The sequence below is a fragment of the Gymnogyps californianus genome, chromosome 4, assembly GCF_018139145.2.
Source record: "Gymnogyps californianus isolate 813 chromosome 4, ASM1813914v2, whole genome shotgun sequence".
Taxonomy (NCBI): domain Eukaryota; kingdom Metazoa; phylum Chordata; class Aves; order Accipitriformes; family Cathartidae; genus Gymnogyps; species Gymnogyps californianus.
Window position 1 is genome coordinate 69,788,289 of NC_059474.1, and position 15,949 is coordinate 69,804,237.

At 36.7% G+C, this 15,949-nt stretch overlaps 1 protein-coding gene across 1 annotated transcript in view; it reads left to right on the plus strand.

The window, feature by feature from the left end:
• FREM3 (FRAS1 related extracellular matrix 3) overlaps positions 1-15,949 on the plus strand; it is a 71,128-nt gene that overhangs the window by 30,299 nt on the left and 24,880 nt on the right. Inside the window, exons 3-6 of the mRNA XM_050896412.1 lie at positions 2,874-3,020; positions 5,605-5,835; positions 6,092-6,217; positions 9,164-9,415. Of these exons, the coding sequence (XP_050752369.1) occupies positions 2,874-3,020; positions 5,605-5,835; positions 6,092-6,217; positions 9,164-9,415 (756 nt within the window). The remainder of the gene's footprint in view (positions 1-2,873; positions 3,021-5,604; positions 5,836-6,091; positions 6,218-9,163; positions 9,416-15,949) is intronic.

Sequence of the window (15,949 nt, forward strand, 5' to 3'; positions counted from 1 at the left end):
CTTGCCTAGCGATGATGAAAGCAAAAGACGTTTTCTAACGATTCAGGGCGGCTACTTTGTATCATGAGCTCCAGCAGTCGGTCATCAGACCCTGTGATTCACACTGTGCTGAGATTGCCAATGCTATAGGTGAACATATGCAATATCCTCCCCCCCCAGTGTTTCCCAGCAGTATGGTTTTTTGCATGTACTGCACACTAAGGAGAACAGTTTGGGAGGTGTTTTACTTTAGTTTTTCAGCAACGTTATGTTGTGACTAAATGGTCTGGGGATAGTTATATTGCAGATTAACCTTCCTAAAACCCTTCCCACTCTGGCAGTAGCAGACATTTCCAGAAGAAAATATCTGTAGAATACCTGAAGAATGATGAATATGTCTTTGCTAAACAGCCATATATAGTAGTGTATTCACCTACACATGTAAGCGTGTTTTGTATGTATGGAGGGAGGAGGCTGTATGTGTTTTCTGTGTATGTAGGAGGGCTTTGCAGTGCAAATGGACGACAGATGTTGGTACTTGTGACTGGAAACAAGTGTGCAGGTGGTCCCATCGCATCTGGGTTTTAGCTCTGTATAGATCTATACAGCAGTTCGTCAGTAATTTCACACTTCAGAACTAGCTTTTGACTGTAGTTGTTGACTAGAAGGAAATTGGCTGGTTAATCACGAATTTATTATTGAATTAAAGTTTTTTCATGTTGTGAGCCTTTTGGTTGGTTTTTTTTTTTTAATCCAGCCTTAAGTCAGAGTTTCCCTTTGTTTCCAGTCCTTCGTTTCTAAGCTGGTATGTCTTTGTTGATTTGGAGCACACTGTGTTCAGTCTTATTTGTAAAAAATGGGAATAAAAAATCCCAAACACTGAAGTCTGTCAAGAGATGAAGGCTGTGAAACAAACAGCCACCAGGAAAGATGTCTAGCAGAAATATGATGATCATGCTGAAAAGCATTTTTTAAGCAGAAATAACGTCATTTGTTGGGATGTTTCTAGGATAAAAAGAAGCCTTTCTGTTTTCTGCAAGGGAGTAGTCACCAAGAAGCACGTGTGAATTATGCTTTCAGAGGTCTTTTTCCAGCCTACATGCAGCAATAGTGTGTCAGCCAAAGCAGCAGCCAAACAGCTAAATAGAGTTTTTTGAAAATATTCCAGTTGGTAAATAAGTTTAGGCTTCAGCTTACAACTAAGGTGATTTTTCCAAAATCTGTTTTCTTCAGTGCTTTTTTCACAGTGTTGCTGAATGACTTGCATTTTTTTGTTTGAAGGCACAATTAATTCCAAGTTGTAACTACTTAAAACATCTTAAAATTGATTCCAGGTTTATAGGTTTTATGCAGCTGTAACCTCACTAATTACTGGAATTACTTGCCATGTATAATCTGGAGTTGCTTCCAGCTAGCAGGACAATCCTATGCTGGACTTTGCCCTACACTTTTTAAGAGCCTGAGGCAACTCTCGTAGAGATAGTGTTAGTATAAGAATTTGCAGCATTAAAGCAAATGAGAATTATGTGGTGATTTTGATTAGATGTCAACCAAGCACTAGTAGAGAATTAGATCCTTTAATCCAAAAGTTTTAGTGCTTATTTTATCCAGTGCTGAATTAGTCAGTTGATCTCCTGTTGTCACCATTCTGTAACAGAAGTACATAATCATAGAGCAAAACGTGGGTTTCATTTTAAAAGAAAAATGTTAACCAACATAATTTTTAACAAAAAAAAAAAAGGCAAAATGCTAGCAGGATACAATTTTCTATTTTATTAAATTGTCTGTTTCAGTAAGTAGAGGCTTCTTAAATATCTGAAGTACTCTTTTTTGCAAATTTCTGTTCATTGTGTGGAAAATCATCAGGCAAGTGGAGAACAGAGTCTTATTAGTTCTTGATGTGAGCAACTTCTTTCTTGTCTATTCTTATCTTGTCTATACCTTGTCAATTATCTATAAGCAATGAAAACTTTCTGAAATTAGATGTTATAATCTTGTACTACAAAGCATACTGCATGCAGCATAAGGCCTAATTTTGCTAGAAAAATTAATTAATGAGCTGGAAGCTTATGGCTTCAAGACTAGTTGTTATTTGATTACCTTTGTTGTGTGGAAACAGGGGATTTGCCAGATCACATAAGAATTTTACAGAATACTTCTAAAGAGTTATTCTCCAAAACAGAAGAAAATTATGACCTAAATTTTGTTGGCTTTGTACATTTTAAATAGCATTACATTCATAATTTGATTTTTTTCAGTTTTCCTTTGTGTAATACAAAATAAATACTGTTTTTAATAAATTATTTTCCTGAAAGCAAAGAATAGAAGCTTAGTCACAGTTTCCAAATATTTTTGCACAATCAATCGTCATATAAATCATGATATGATATCTTCCTTACGTGATACTACATGTTGCCTACATTTACTAGGAGATGCTGAATTCAGCTTGTGCTCATATTTGATGCTGATAGGCACATACTAGCATTGTTAAAAAGAGTCAGTAATGCGAGGCTACAATGTGACCCACCTAAAGCCTCCCAAAGAATTATTTTCACAGCTTAATCCCACTCCTGACAGAAATAATCTTTGCAAAAGTAATCTTTGAGAGTTAATAGGTAGCTTAATTAGGGAGCCGGTGTGCTAAGACACAGGCTGTGACCCCTGAACTAGCCTCCAGTCTCTTGGAAGATGTGTGCTGGTCAACACTGGAAGGTCTGGGAGAGTGAACCATTGTGGTTCATGTGATGCAGCTCTGTCCCTCATATCTGCAGGTGAAAAAGCAGGCTGGCTTTGTCCTGGGGTGATATAAATATACTTAAGCAATGACCTTAGGGAATTCTAGTTGTGTTTTGCGAACTATATGTAGTATTCAGGATACTTTTTCTGTGACACAGGGGGCAATGTGTTAAAGAGCCAGCCATTTCGATTGAACTGGGCTTGGATTTCACTGGAGAAGGAGAACTACATCGTAGATGAGAACTCCAAATTTCTGGAGGTGACCATCAGACGCAGAGGATACCTGCAAGAAACTTCTTTTATCAGTAAGTAAATCTTTAATGTTTGAAGCTTCTTGCACCAGAAAAGGCAGCTGTTAAGGAGCTGTTCCATAGGTGCTTGTTCCTCTGTTTACATAATAAATGCCAAATAAGGAGAATAACAATGGTATAGATTTTTACTGCTCAGATGTGGCTATGTGTTTCATTTTCCACTGCTGCCACCCAGAAATCTAAGTGAGTATGTGTATTAGTAGATGTAAGAACAAATCAATAGAAGGAACTTCTGTTTGCCCAGTGTCTTTTTCCTGAAGTCACTTGCCAGACAACAAAACAGAATTTGGGATACTCTGCTTTGCTTGTTTTGGCAGGAGGATACATTTTGTAACATATTAACTTTAGCTATAAGTAAACAAATAAGTTCTTGAAGTAGCTGGTCTCTGCTTGCAGAACCAAATTGTGGAGGAGTTACTTACAACTCCTCACTTTACAAGGGCAGTGTTATGCTGGCCTTTGAGCGACGAGAAAATCTGAAAGCCACTAGAAATTCTCGAAGGGTCGTCTGCTAGCAGAGGCGGCAGGTGTAGAGCATGCTGAAGTTACGAGTGTGCTGTCATGGGATAGCAGAGTGCCCAATCGTGACAGCTCTGCAAAGTAAGTAGGAATCATAGAAATCTTTGCACCAGTGGAGCGACTCCAGGAGCACTGAGCAGAAAGGTCTTTTTCTCCCTGATTTAAAAACAAAAAGAAAAAAGGTTTAAAGTTTTAGGGTTTTTATCATTTAAACTCATGTGTGACAATATTCGCTTTGCGCAACACAAATATATTGGGCTATTATCTGAGGATTAATTAAATCAGGCATTTAAAACCTAAGCAGTAGTGGAATAGAAAAACTGTGGGAATTTAGGAATTAAATCATTTAGGAATGATTTCATACTCCACAACCTTCAGAAGCTCTTCACTAGTCATCAGATTCTCCAACAAACACGTAGGCCATTGACTTGAGAGGAATTAATCACTCTCAACTGGGGAGGTAAAGTGACTTGTAATTGCTGGTGTTGAACCTTAATAAAAAGATGCTTATATATTTGAACTAGTGCTGGATTGAAACCCCAAGGCGGTAATGAATTTCAAAACCCCATGGTGAGTTACAGATCTTCACTTCATTACATCCACAGTTGGATTCTGCCAGTGTGTGTGCACCTGTGATTAAAACAAACAAGAAACCTAGCTATAAAAATATGCAGGCTTAAAAATGTGTAACAATTCTTTGTATTTAAAAAAACCTTTTATTGAGTGCCTTCCTATGATATATTTTTATGTATGATACAGTCTCACTTAAAAAAAAAAAGTTTAAAAAAAATAAAAAAATTGAATGTTTGTGCTGCATTAAGTAGCAAAAGCTGAATGAATCCTTGTGTCAGTTGTAGCATGCTCCAATAAAGCATGTTCACATTTCTGGATGTTGTTTTTGCTCTTTCAAACGTTCATGGTTTATCATCATTTTATGAACTCATACTGCAGCAAAAGCCATCTGATCTGAATAGCAAACAAAACCTACTTGGAGTTAAATCCTCATCTGCTGCTTAACTTTGAACTAAATGGATTAATCTCTAGCCCTAGAATCTCTATGCAACTATCCTCTGTGTTTTTTATTAAGATGAGCATGTGCAGTCTTTTAAACCTGTACAATGAAAAGCTTCTGCTTGGATAAGACCCCAGCAGAAAGGATGGATATGTGATTAAGTATTGCAGTTTAGAGTTACATGAGGAAGATAAAATGGGAGTAGGAGAGAAGGAGCAAATTTGCGTAGTGTAGTAACCCAATAAACCCTGAGAACATTGTTCTGTTGCACTGAGCTGCAATTCCACATCAAATGTTCAGTTATTTACTCACCTAGCTAGGAGAGCATCTGCAGAAGCAAGACTTGGACAGATGGCAAAACTCTTTAGGGCTTATTTAGTGTACAGGTAAAAGTGATAAAAGAACTTCACAGGTCTTAAATGTGTGTAAGTACAGCATAGATACAGAGCAGTAACAGAAACTGTAAGCACAAAGTATTAAACATATAATGATTAGTTTCTCTTTGACAGAGTTGAGCAGTGGGGTTTTTTTGTTTGTTTGTTTGTTTGTTTTTATGTGAGTGACTAAATTATACCTTCAATGAAGCCTTGAACACCTTAAGTGACATAACAGGCTGATACATCTTTTCTGAAGGCATAACTGGAAAACTTGTTTCAAAAATTTTTATATAGATGGGAAAATTGGCCCTGTTGAACAGTTCTGTTCAGTCATATTTGATAAATAACCTCATGCCTCAGTAACTTTGTTGATGCTTGTATAGGTTTTAAGTGCCCAGCAGATGAAGTCAATTGAATTTTTCCTGCAGATACAATTCTTTATGCACACAAATGTTGGCAGGACCCTATCCTAATTACCTTTTTTTTTTTAAGAAGTATGCAACAATGTTAGAGAAAGTGCAACATAACCATCCTTATTTTTTTCTGAAGGTCAGTAACTGCCAGATTAGCATTTAGCATAAATAGTTTTAACTATTTTTTGTGGTGGTTGTTTTAATTCTATGAAAATACTGAAATGCATGGAGAATAATTCCTCTGAATTTTTATGCAGGTATTGGAACCAAAGATGGTACAGCAGTAAAGGATAAAGACTTCAAGGGGAAACCTCAGAAACAAGTCCAGTTCAATCCAGGACAGGCTTCGGCTACCTGGCGAGTGAGGATATTTGCAGACAATGAATACGAGGCATCTGAAACATTCCAGATTGTTCTGTCTGATCCGGTTATGGCTGCCCTTGAGATTCCAGCAATAGCAACGGTTGAAATCGTGGATCCTGGTGATGGTATGTATCACTTCTCGTTCCCTTAGAATTTGTGATTAGGCGCAGTATTGTTCACTTGCGGGTCCTGTGAGTACCTGTATACCTCATCTGTCTTTGCTCTGTTGTGGTTCAGCCCTGTCTTAAAGCTTTACCTAGCTGAACAAGGAATTTGTATTTCTTATTAAATCTCTTCCCTGGCTAAATTCATACTCTGTGTGTAATGTCATACACGTGTTCAACCTTGGTCCCCGCCTTCTCTCACTATGTTTTTCTTCAGTATCTACAGTGTATATTCCTCAGCTGGAATATAGAGCAGAGGAAGATATAGGTGAACTGCTGATTCCTGTTAGAAGATCTGGAGATGTCAGTCAAGAACTGATGGTCATTTGTTCTACACAGCAAGGTATGTTATCTAGCTAGGTAACAGATTATTCAGCTGTAATATTCACGTTTAGGTAAGTAAGAAAGCAAATGCAATTGTTAGTCAGCAAGTATTGCCAGTAACTTCAGTAGCTGGAACAAGTGATTTTTACAGGCAACTTATGTGTGTCTAGTTCTCTGCTTACAGAGTGTTTTAAAACCCAAAATGTAAGAATATGTGTGTGTGTGTGTGCACGCACGTATATACGTATACGTGTATATACACCTTCTTTTGAAGAGGCACATTTTTTTTCCTGCTGAAGAGGAAATGTCTGTCCCTGCAATGATTGTTTAGAGGGAAAAAAGGATTCTTCTAGTCTTAAGCCCTGTACCTTTCCTGTTGTTGAGGATCTGCACCTTTGTATATACCCTGAATGAGAACTAAGGTCCCCAGTGTGGGGTTTTTCCTGCTGTCAGTGTTTTGCTTTTTGACTATAGCTGAAAGAAGCCGAGTCAGGGCTTCAGATGATTCAGCAAGAACTAGTATTGCAAAATTGACAGACTACAGGCATTGAGTATCGCTTTTTGTTTAAACATAACTGACACAGAAGGCTGCATGAAGCAATGATCTGTCTTAATAATGCTTTTTATCTCATTTGTGAATCTGTGTTATCAAAGAAGGCAATGCGTGGAGTTTGTCATGAACCACAGAGAAGAGATGTAGATTTAGAACTAAACCATTTCTAAAATCAAATGAGATTTTGGGGTTTTGGTTAGGTTAGTGGCCAGCTATAAAGTTCAGATCACAACCCTGTCTTCACTAGATATTCAGAGATGTGTGAATGTAAGTTTGTGGTGGTGCGCTGACTTTCAGTATGGTGATAGTCACTCAAATACTATAGTTAATACAGACAGCTAATTGATAATATGATTCTTTCTTCAACTCATTTGAATCTTAAGTTTTCCAAATATAGTTCTTGACTACAAAATAAGCCTGCTATAAACTGAAAAAGCAAGATGGCAGAGGAGAGAAAATATTAGATATTGTAAAAATACTAGATGTTATAAAATATATCTGATAACTCTTAATCAAAATGAAAATGTGCATTCAAAAATAGATTTAATAAAGATAAGGTGATGGGCATTTAGAAATGAAACCAGGCTTAAGATAGAGGTTAGCATTTATCCTAAGCAGTGAAATATGAAAGTTTTGATTGAAAAGACTCGTTTTCATATAGAAGTCTTCTATCAGCTAGTCATAGCTTGAGATACCAGCATTCAGTATGCTTCGTGGGCAGGGAAAACGGGGGGTCATCCTCAGTTCTGTGACTTATTTAAACTTCTGGTTCAGAAAATCCTTCTAACATCTTCTGTTTCTATTTTACCCTTACCTGTAAGAGTGAGCCTGAGTGGTTGGCAGGAATCTTCAGTGTCAGGCATTCAGAGGTCATTTGTTCCTTCATCAGTGACTTATAAGGGCTTAACAGAATTTTCCCCGCTTTTGTTGTCTATTGAGGCACAGAAAATCTTACTGAGTTACTTAAGGCTTTTTGTCCTTGTAGGCTGTCAACCTGTCTGGCCTTAATAACACTAGCCATTTACCCAAATGCACAATTGCTGTAGTTGTTGTCACGATCTGTGTTTTTCATAAACATGCTGCAGTAAAATAATTTTTCTCAAAGTTTTAAACATGATAAGCGTAGTAAACATGACGCTGTCTCTCATTTAATCTTTCTCAGCCTGCTCACTAAGTGTCTGACACATTACTAACGCCTGTCCGTAGTAAAGGAAGGCAATCAACGCATGGTGCGCGTACTTATGACCTCTGAAAATCAGGTCACCTAACATACTCAGAATTATGTGGGTTAGAAGGGACCTTGAGAGGTCTCCAATTAGATCCGCTCCTCAAAGCAGGGGCAGCTGTGAGGTGGGACAGGGTTGCTCAGGCTTTTGTCCCCTGAAAATCCCTGTGGACCCAGGGCAGGCCGCTGAGGAACTCCACTTGTAAATGGCCTTCAGGTGGAGTAAAAACTATTAACCACCATCCTTTGATCCTGGTGATCTAGCCAGTTTTCACCCATCTAGCAGTCCATCCAACCAGATAGTAACATCCCAATAGGCTACAAGGATGCCAGTAGTGCAAATCCACAGCGGTTCTTAGGGTCATATTGCATATAAGCCTTACTTTTTTTTTTTTTTTGACAAGTATTTCACACAAATAAATGCAGCAGAAGTAAGAGGAAGGGATTTTTTTTTTTCCCCACCTTCTAAGAATCGCACAATGAGGTAAATGTGAAGATCAAGTTCACATTCATTTGTTCAGGAAAAGTCCTCATCCTAAAGTCCCAGTGACTTTCATAGGCATTCTGATCCATGAAGGAATAGTGTGTAGAAGTGAAAAGGGAAAAAATCTTACCATTTTTCAGTGCAAATGTTATGATATGTGGTCAGTCGTGTGTGATGTTAAATCGGGTGTGGCTCCACGTCCTCATCTTTCAACAGCAAAACCTATTTGGGGGTTTTGCCCCTTGCCTCACCTAACTGCTCTTGCACTCTTTTCTTCTTCCCTCACAAAATTGCTTTTTATTGTGACTGTTCAACTGCTGATGGGGCTGTGCTCTACATAATTCAAATCAAAGCATATTTTTCGAGAGGTTTTTTTTATCAGTTGACTCACTTCTTTCACCTCGTTGAAGTGCAGCCCCACAAAAAAGTCAGGATAACTGGAGATAATAGTGAATTGGGAGCAGGAATGGTTTCATGAGGGTGCTGGGTGATAATAAGAGCCCTCTGAGCCACTTTGCTACTAGAGAAGTTGTAATTATAAATAGGAAGAATTTCTTGTGTTTAACTTGTTACCAAAGCACATTTATTAGTCAGTTCCAGCATAAAACACTTTTTCTGCGTTTGTTTCATTTAAAGGGCTGTTGTTCTGCTTCTTTAAAGTCCTGAGTCCCTGTAATTCATTTTTTACCCTCTCTCCTCATAGGTTCTGCTACTGGCACAGTACCATCCACTGTCTTGTCTTACTCTGACTACATCTCACGTCCTGAAGATCATAGCAGCATTGTTCATTTTAATAAGGATGAGACTGAGAAAATCTGTCGTATTATCATTATTGATGACTCTCTCTCTGAGGAAGATGAGACCTTCAATATTTCTCTGAGCATGCCAGTGGGTGGCCAAATTGGCACTGAATTCCCAAGCACTAAAGTAATAATCTTGGCTGACACAGATGACGGTGAGCATGAAGAAGCAATTTTGTTTTGCTGCGACTTTCCTTTTTGAAAGTTTTACTGATTAAATAATCTCTTCCACTGTTTTTGTTTTGTAAACAGCTGAAAACATGGGTCTAGGATTTGCTTACTCAGTAGAAAAACTGGCAGAACAGATATGAACTATGTTTAAGATACAGTGTAAATATGTATCATGCACTTTGGCTTACGCTTTTTTGTTATTGCAGTAGGAGTTGAGGATTAGATTTTATTTTCTTTACTGGCATAGGACTAGATGGCTGTTTTATTACTCTGAAGTAGATCTGTGAGGATTAGATTTACTGTTACTGCAGCAGAGTCCGTGATTACAGTAGTTTACACGGGTATAGGATTAGTTTTGTGACAATATTATAGATGAAAAAATTTGTATACTATCAGATAAAGCTAAAGAGTAGAAATAGTTAACAGAGGCTAATTTGGCATGCACAGTAATTCCCAGTGTGTCAAGATTAGTGCACTTTTAAGGTAGAAATGCAAGTCTTCCTTTTTTATTATAAAGTTGGAGACACAGAATTCAATTCAAGAATTGATACTATTAGACAGAAGCAGAAGAAAAGCCATGTACTTTATTGTCATACTTCTGCTTGTTCTTTTAGTCCCTGTCTAAATCTTTCTTGCTAATCCAATCTTGTGAATATGATTGTGCTAAATAAGGCAGGCGTTTCGTACTGTGATTAGACAAATCCACGATATACAATAGTGGTCAGGTTCGGTATTTAAGCTATACTGAGCTGATTCTTTGGAGCTTTTGATTAACTTCATAAATAATGAGAATCTGGGGGCTGATTTCTGTGTCCTGTAATAAAAAAGCAATTTTCACTCTGTTATATGAAGAAAAGTAAGAAGGTAAAGATCCAGGAAAATATTTCTATTAGCTACTGTTTATTTCTACCCTTTTGTATGTCCTGCAGAAGTCAACTAGTCAAAACAGACACAGTCAAATTGATGAGGGCAAAAACGTGATTTTCTCAAATGGAACATGAGTGGGGCAAAATAATCACTGGTGTAATTCCTCTGAGGCCAAAGGGATTTACATCAGAACTGAATTTGCCATAAGAATGAAGTTAATAAGAGTATCACAGTCTTTAGCTTCATGATATTTGTCGAAAGGCTTCTTCATCCTTTTTGGAGAATAGGAAAGGAAAATAATGCAGAATTAAGCCATTGCAGCAAGGAAAGAGTTGTCTTCTTTACCAGACTCAATGACCAGATTTTTATTTTCACGGAAACCAAAATTATTTATCATCAGCAGATCAAAACTGATTTCTATGCAGTTTTTAATAGATAGAAAACTATTTTATATATATAAAGCTAAATTACTATATAGATAATTATTTTATATTAATTGACAGAAAATTATCATGCTTCTACTTTTCAATACAACTTTGATAGGTTATCTTATATACTTTCTTTCTTTCTTTGTTACAAAGCTTTCTTTCTAAGAGTACCATCTGGCAAAATTCATAACAACCTATCATCAGATAAATTTGGAGTAATTCTGAACTCAGCCCGTGTCATATGGAAAGATAGCCAGGGCTTAAGCTCACTTTGTTAAAGAGTGAGCTCTGAAATAAAAAGTCTCTTAAGAATTTTGTAAGACTTTTTTCATTTTGAATAAACAGACAGGAAACAGGCTGACACGCTATTTTGATCTGACCTGGAAGTAGACTGCTGGCATTGGATTGATTGATAAGAAACTGGACAACCTTCTTTCTCAAATGTGTAAAATTTGAGTTTCAAAGAGTAAAGTTTCACCAGTTTTGGTTTTCTGTAGAATGATACCTTGATCCACCAAACGTTTCTAATACTTATATAGTACTGTAAGTGGATAAGTATATATACTTACCACTCCTACAGTGGATCGTCCTACAGTCCATTAAAGTGAAAAAGAAGATCTCATAGCCATGTTGCCTGGTTGTGTCTGAAAGATGAATGCTTTGGGGTTTTTGTTAATACTGGGAAAAGTGGGTTGTTGAAACAGATAAAATTTCCCATTGTAAAGAGCAGTATGCTAACAGCTGAAGTATGCAGCCCAAACTTGGAATGATTTTTAGACTCAGCAAAGGAATAAGGCAATAGTAAGCCTGAAAGTGCCTCTTTCCAAATGGAAAAAAACTGAGCACAGCTTTGATATGGGATGTGACTGTATTCGCACAATCCTTTGGACAAGTTAGTCATGATGAGGTGTGCTGTGATGCCTCTAACAACAAGGACCGGAGAACCCTACAAGGAGAAAAAGAAAGAAATTGAGAGACAAAGACTTTAAAATATATATTAATAGAATTATTTGCAGCATTAAGGGATAATAATAATCCTGTATTAGCCAGCCCTAGAAAAAGAAAAGGAAAATGCAAAATTTTATTATTAAGGTCTGATAGTGTTCCAAAACTACTTGTATGGCTAAGTGACCATACACAGCATAAATTAATGTTGATTCAGGCCATGACTAGCTTTAATATAAATGAACCTGGAACATGATACACATTTTTTACATTTGTGGGCTTTTGCTATATTACGAATTTTTACAGAAATGTCAATAATATTGGCAACACTTCCACAATTTTACAGTTTTATGAACTGCTTAACAGTTCAAATAAAAAGTAGGTAACCTTGCAACAAAGTACTAGGCATAGTCCTTCATGTGTAATGGCAAGCTCTGAACCCATTTACTTGTAAGTACAGAAGGTAAAAATATAGCTGGGATTGAGTAAAGGGCAATATAGCAGATAAGCTTGCATAATTACATCATAAGTGCTTAAATACCTACAGAGGTGTTAGACTGCATTAGTGCAGTCAATGGAGTTTTTGTCGACAGCAAGATAAGGCCTTTTGACAGGGCAGAGAAGCGTGCAGCTATGACCACATACAGATACATGCAGTCTGAATGTGTTCCTTGCTATAGCAAGCAACACAGGAAATACTCCTCACATTTTTTCTAAATAAAAGTAATTTGGGGATGATTCCTTTGCTCTTTTGTTCACCCATGATGAGATTCTGGGAACGCTCCCTGACATACATATAAAAGCAAATGCCTTGTGCTAATTTTATTCACAGCATTCCACATCTCACGATGATCAAATACAAAGAAAACAGGTTATTGCTTGGTGTTAGTATTGGTATTGCTTAACATTAGTAAGATTTGAAGTAACAAATATATTTCTTGTCAACAATTTAAAAAAAAGAAGAAATTTTGGAGAGAAAAGGCTTGAGTTTCTTAGGCCAAAGAAAGCTGTATGTAAATGCCACGGCTTTAATGTCAATCACTTTGGTGCTGCGCATGTCAGTGAAAGTTGAAGAATTAGTTATATTAAGTAATCTGAAATGTTTTTACTCACATTAAGCTTTACAGCAAGAAGGAAAGCCACTTAAAGTGTCATCAAGGAAAGCAGTCAGGTATGTTGTCAGAGTTTCTGTTAGTGGAATTACTGCTGTTTAAATATTTATACAGAGTGGTTCACAAAGTATGTAACATATTTCAGAAAAAAAACATTTTATCAGTAAAGATAATGTTACCATAAGGCGAGATAAATACCAGGCATTCAAACATTATTAAATTCTCTTAGTCACTATTCCCATTTTGAACGTCTGATACCAGAGCACAGGCGGGAATGGAAATTATTTTTGTCTTGCTGGCTGTTCTCTGCTGAGATGTCTCAAGAGAGCTTCATAAAACTTGTGAGATCACTGGTATCCACGGTGCTATGTGTGTGTGAGGATGGAGGAGAACGCAGTTTCTTGGTTTTATTTTTTCAGGGTTTGAGGTTTCTTACATATATTCCGCTTAGGTCTCCCTCTCTGAAGGGCCCTACCTTACTGCATTTTTAAATAAATGGTTCTGTATAATGGCCTTATACTGGAAAATAAAGCAGACATTACAGTGACTTTTTTCTGTGAAATGCATGAAAATTTTCAGTATTAGTTCTGTACACAGGCCTATTTTCATCTCTCAGATTACAACTGTAGAAACTTATCCCTATTTAGCATCTGAAGGATTCTGATTTCCACCATCTCTACTCAGGTGTGATATGGTTTGTGTGTTATACGGAGGAAGGCATTGATCAAAGCTTGAAGTATGGTTTGAGAGGCATATGCCCAGGGATTCCTTAAAGAGAAAACAGACTTTTAAAGAAAAGAGTCCTAAAACTTTCTTGTCAATGTCATAAGGAGAGGCCTGCCACAGACTGCCTCAAGTGAAGATCCATAGCTCATCACAGAGTCATGTTACATGCACATAAAAAGCAGAAATAACTTGTTATTAGGTCTCAAGAGTCTTCAGAGTCACCAGTTTCATATAGCTTAGTGCATGAAAAAGTTTAAAACTTAAATATCTCTAAAACTAATTATTACTCCATGTTCTCATTGCATCATAGTAACATTTAAATAAAGGAAAATGTTAGGTCAAGAATTAAAAAGAAAAAGAAACAGCAAGTTAATAGTCAAGACATAATGTCCATCCTTTGATCTAGGGTCTCTCCAAGCCAGAGAACAATGCAGGTTTTGTAGCAGACCCTTGATCCTAAACCAGTAAGCTCTGAGTTGTGTATCATTTTCCTGTAACATGGGCGCCTGGGAGCACGCTGTCCGTGTCCAGCTGAACAAAGGGTCCGGTTGTTCAGTAAACGGCTTTGAAGAAATAGGTGCGAACAGCTTGTGGTTTTCTAGGCAAGCGGAAATCCACATTAGCTCTTTGCTTGTGTGTTTAAGTGGCATCAGAGGTAGAACAGGTTTCAGGACCACAGCTTAAAAAAAAAAAAAAAAAAAAAAAGAAAATTGGCTGGCTTTCCAGGCCAAACTAACTCTTAGAGCTAGTATTTTATGAAGGAAAATTGATTTTAAATAGTTTATGGCATTTCATGATTGAAATCACTATTGTTTACTAAAGATTACCAGTTAGCTCAGATGCTGTTCTGCTTTCTTAGTTAAATGTTCAGTAATTAATATAATGATTTCTTCACTGACCATCCTAAAAGGGAAAGAAAAGAACAGTATAAATACATGAATGACCTCCACTTTAAAAACTGCTTTTCTTTTTTCCTTTTTTTTTTTTTTTTTGGCTTGGTGTGTCAGCTTTTGAAATCCTAAATAAGGTATGTGTCTTTAAAATATATTGCCTTGGTAGAATTTAAAGGATACTGAGGTTATCTTTGGGCTCCATAGTACGAATGGATTGTGTTTCAGAGACAAGTGATTAATTTACTGTAATAATTGAGTCACAAGTGTCATCTTCCTTGAGGGCTGGACCTGTATCTTTAATAGCCCATTGACTGATGTTTATTATCCCTATTATTTTTGGGAGAGTAGGTGTATCTAGATTAGACATTCAGAAACTCTGAAGACACAGAAAATGCTGTTGAATATTTCACTGGTCACAGTATCCAAGGAACAATTCTCTCTCATTGTACTACATTTATATGGGAAACGTGTTCATCTGAAAGATTAAAAAAAAAGAATTATAGAGGTACTTATTTTTTTTTATCTTATTTTCATCTGCTTGTGTTGGAAACGAACAAAAGTATTTGTTTACTCAGTATTTTTCATTGATAATACAATAAGACTGAGAAACTTGGGATCATTGCAGCAAGCATTTCAAGTTCTCTCAGCAGGAGAATTATAAAAAGCTTAGCACAATTTAAGATGACAAATTACAGTGAGTATAATAGAAATAGGAAAGATGACTGTAATAAGAATAACATGACTGATTATTGCATTTCCTTAAGCTATATTTCAAAACAAAAAGCTTGTTATCAAAAGGCGCAGCACTGATTTCTGAAGTTAAAATGTTGCAGTCCATGTAGTTGTAGACACAGTATGGACATTCAAGGGGGGAAAAAAGCTACTCTCCCAATTAAGGAGGCTGGTATTTAAAGGCCCATTCAAGACAGTTATCATGGACTGCAATAAGCTGAACTGCCTGATCTCTTAAAACTTCAAAGGAATTTACAACCTGTATTTGAAAATCCATTAAGCTGTGCCTAAGGGAAATTGATGGACTTTTGATATTTGAAAGCAGATTCCTATGTAAATATAGAAAATTAACCAGTCTAATTTTTAAACTAAATCTGGACACTTGGACAGTTCTTTCAGAGGGGAAGAAGGAATGGGAAAGAATAGACAATATTATATTACAAATATTTTTTTTATTTTTTTAAAATATAAGTAACAATTTTCTTTTAATTACAAAGATTCTTGATTACTCTTGCCAGAGTAAATACTTTGCAGTGATCATCTTCATGAAATGTGGCCAAAACTGTAACAGTTTTTGTCAAATTGTATTTTTCCAAATGATTTTTCCACTCTTGGTGGGGGACCCCAATGATTTTTCTGCCCCCTTAGTTGAAGTAGGATCCTGGTTCCAGTGACACCAATATAACCTGGAGTGTTCCATTGCCTTGTGAAGAATTACTCTTTCTGTGCTTTACACAAGTTAGTTAAACAGAACTGTAAAAACTTATAGGGCATCATTCGTCACTTGATAATCCATTAGCTGTGACAAAAAGGCA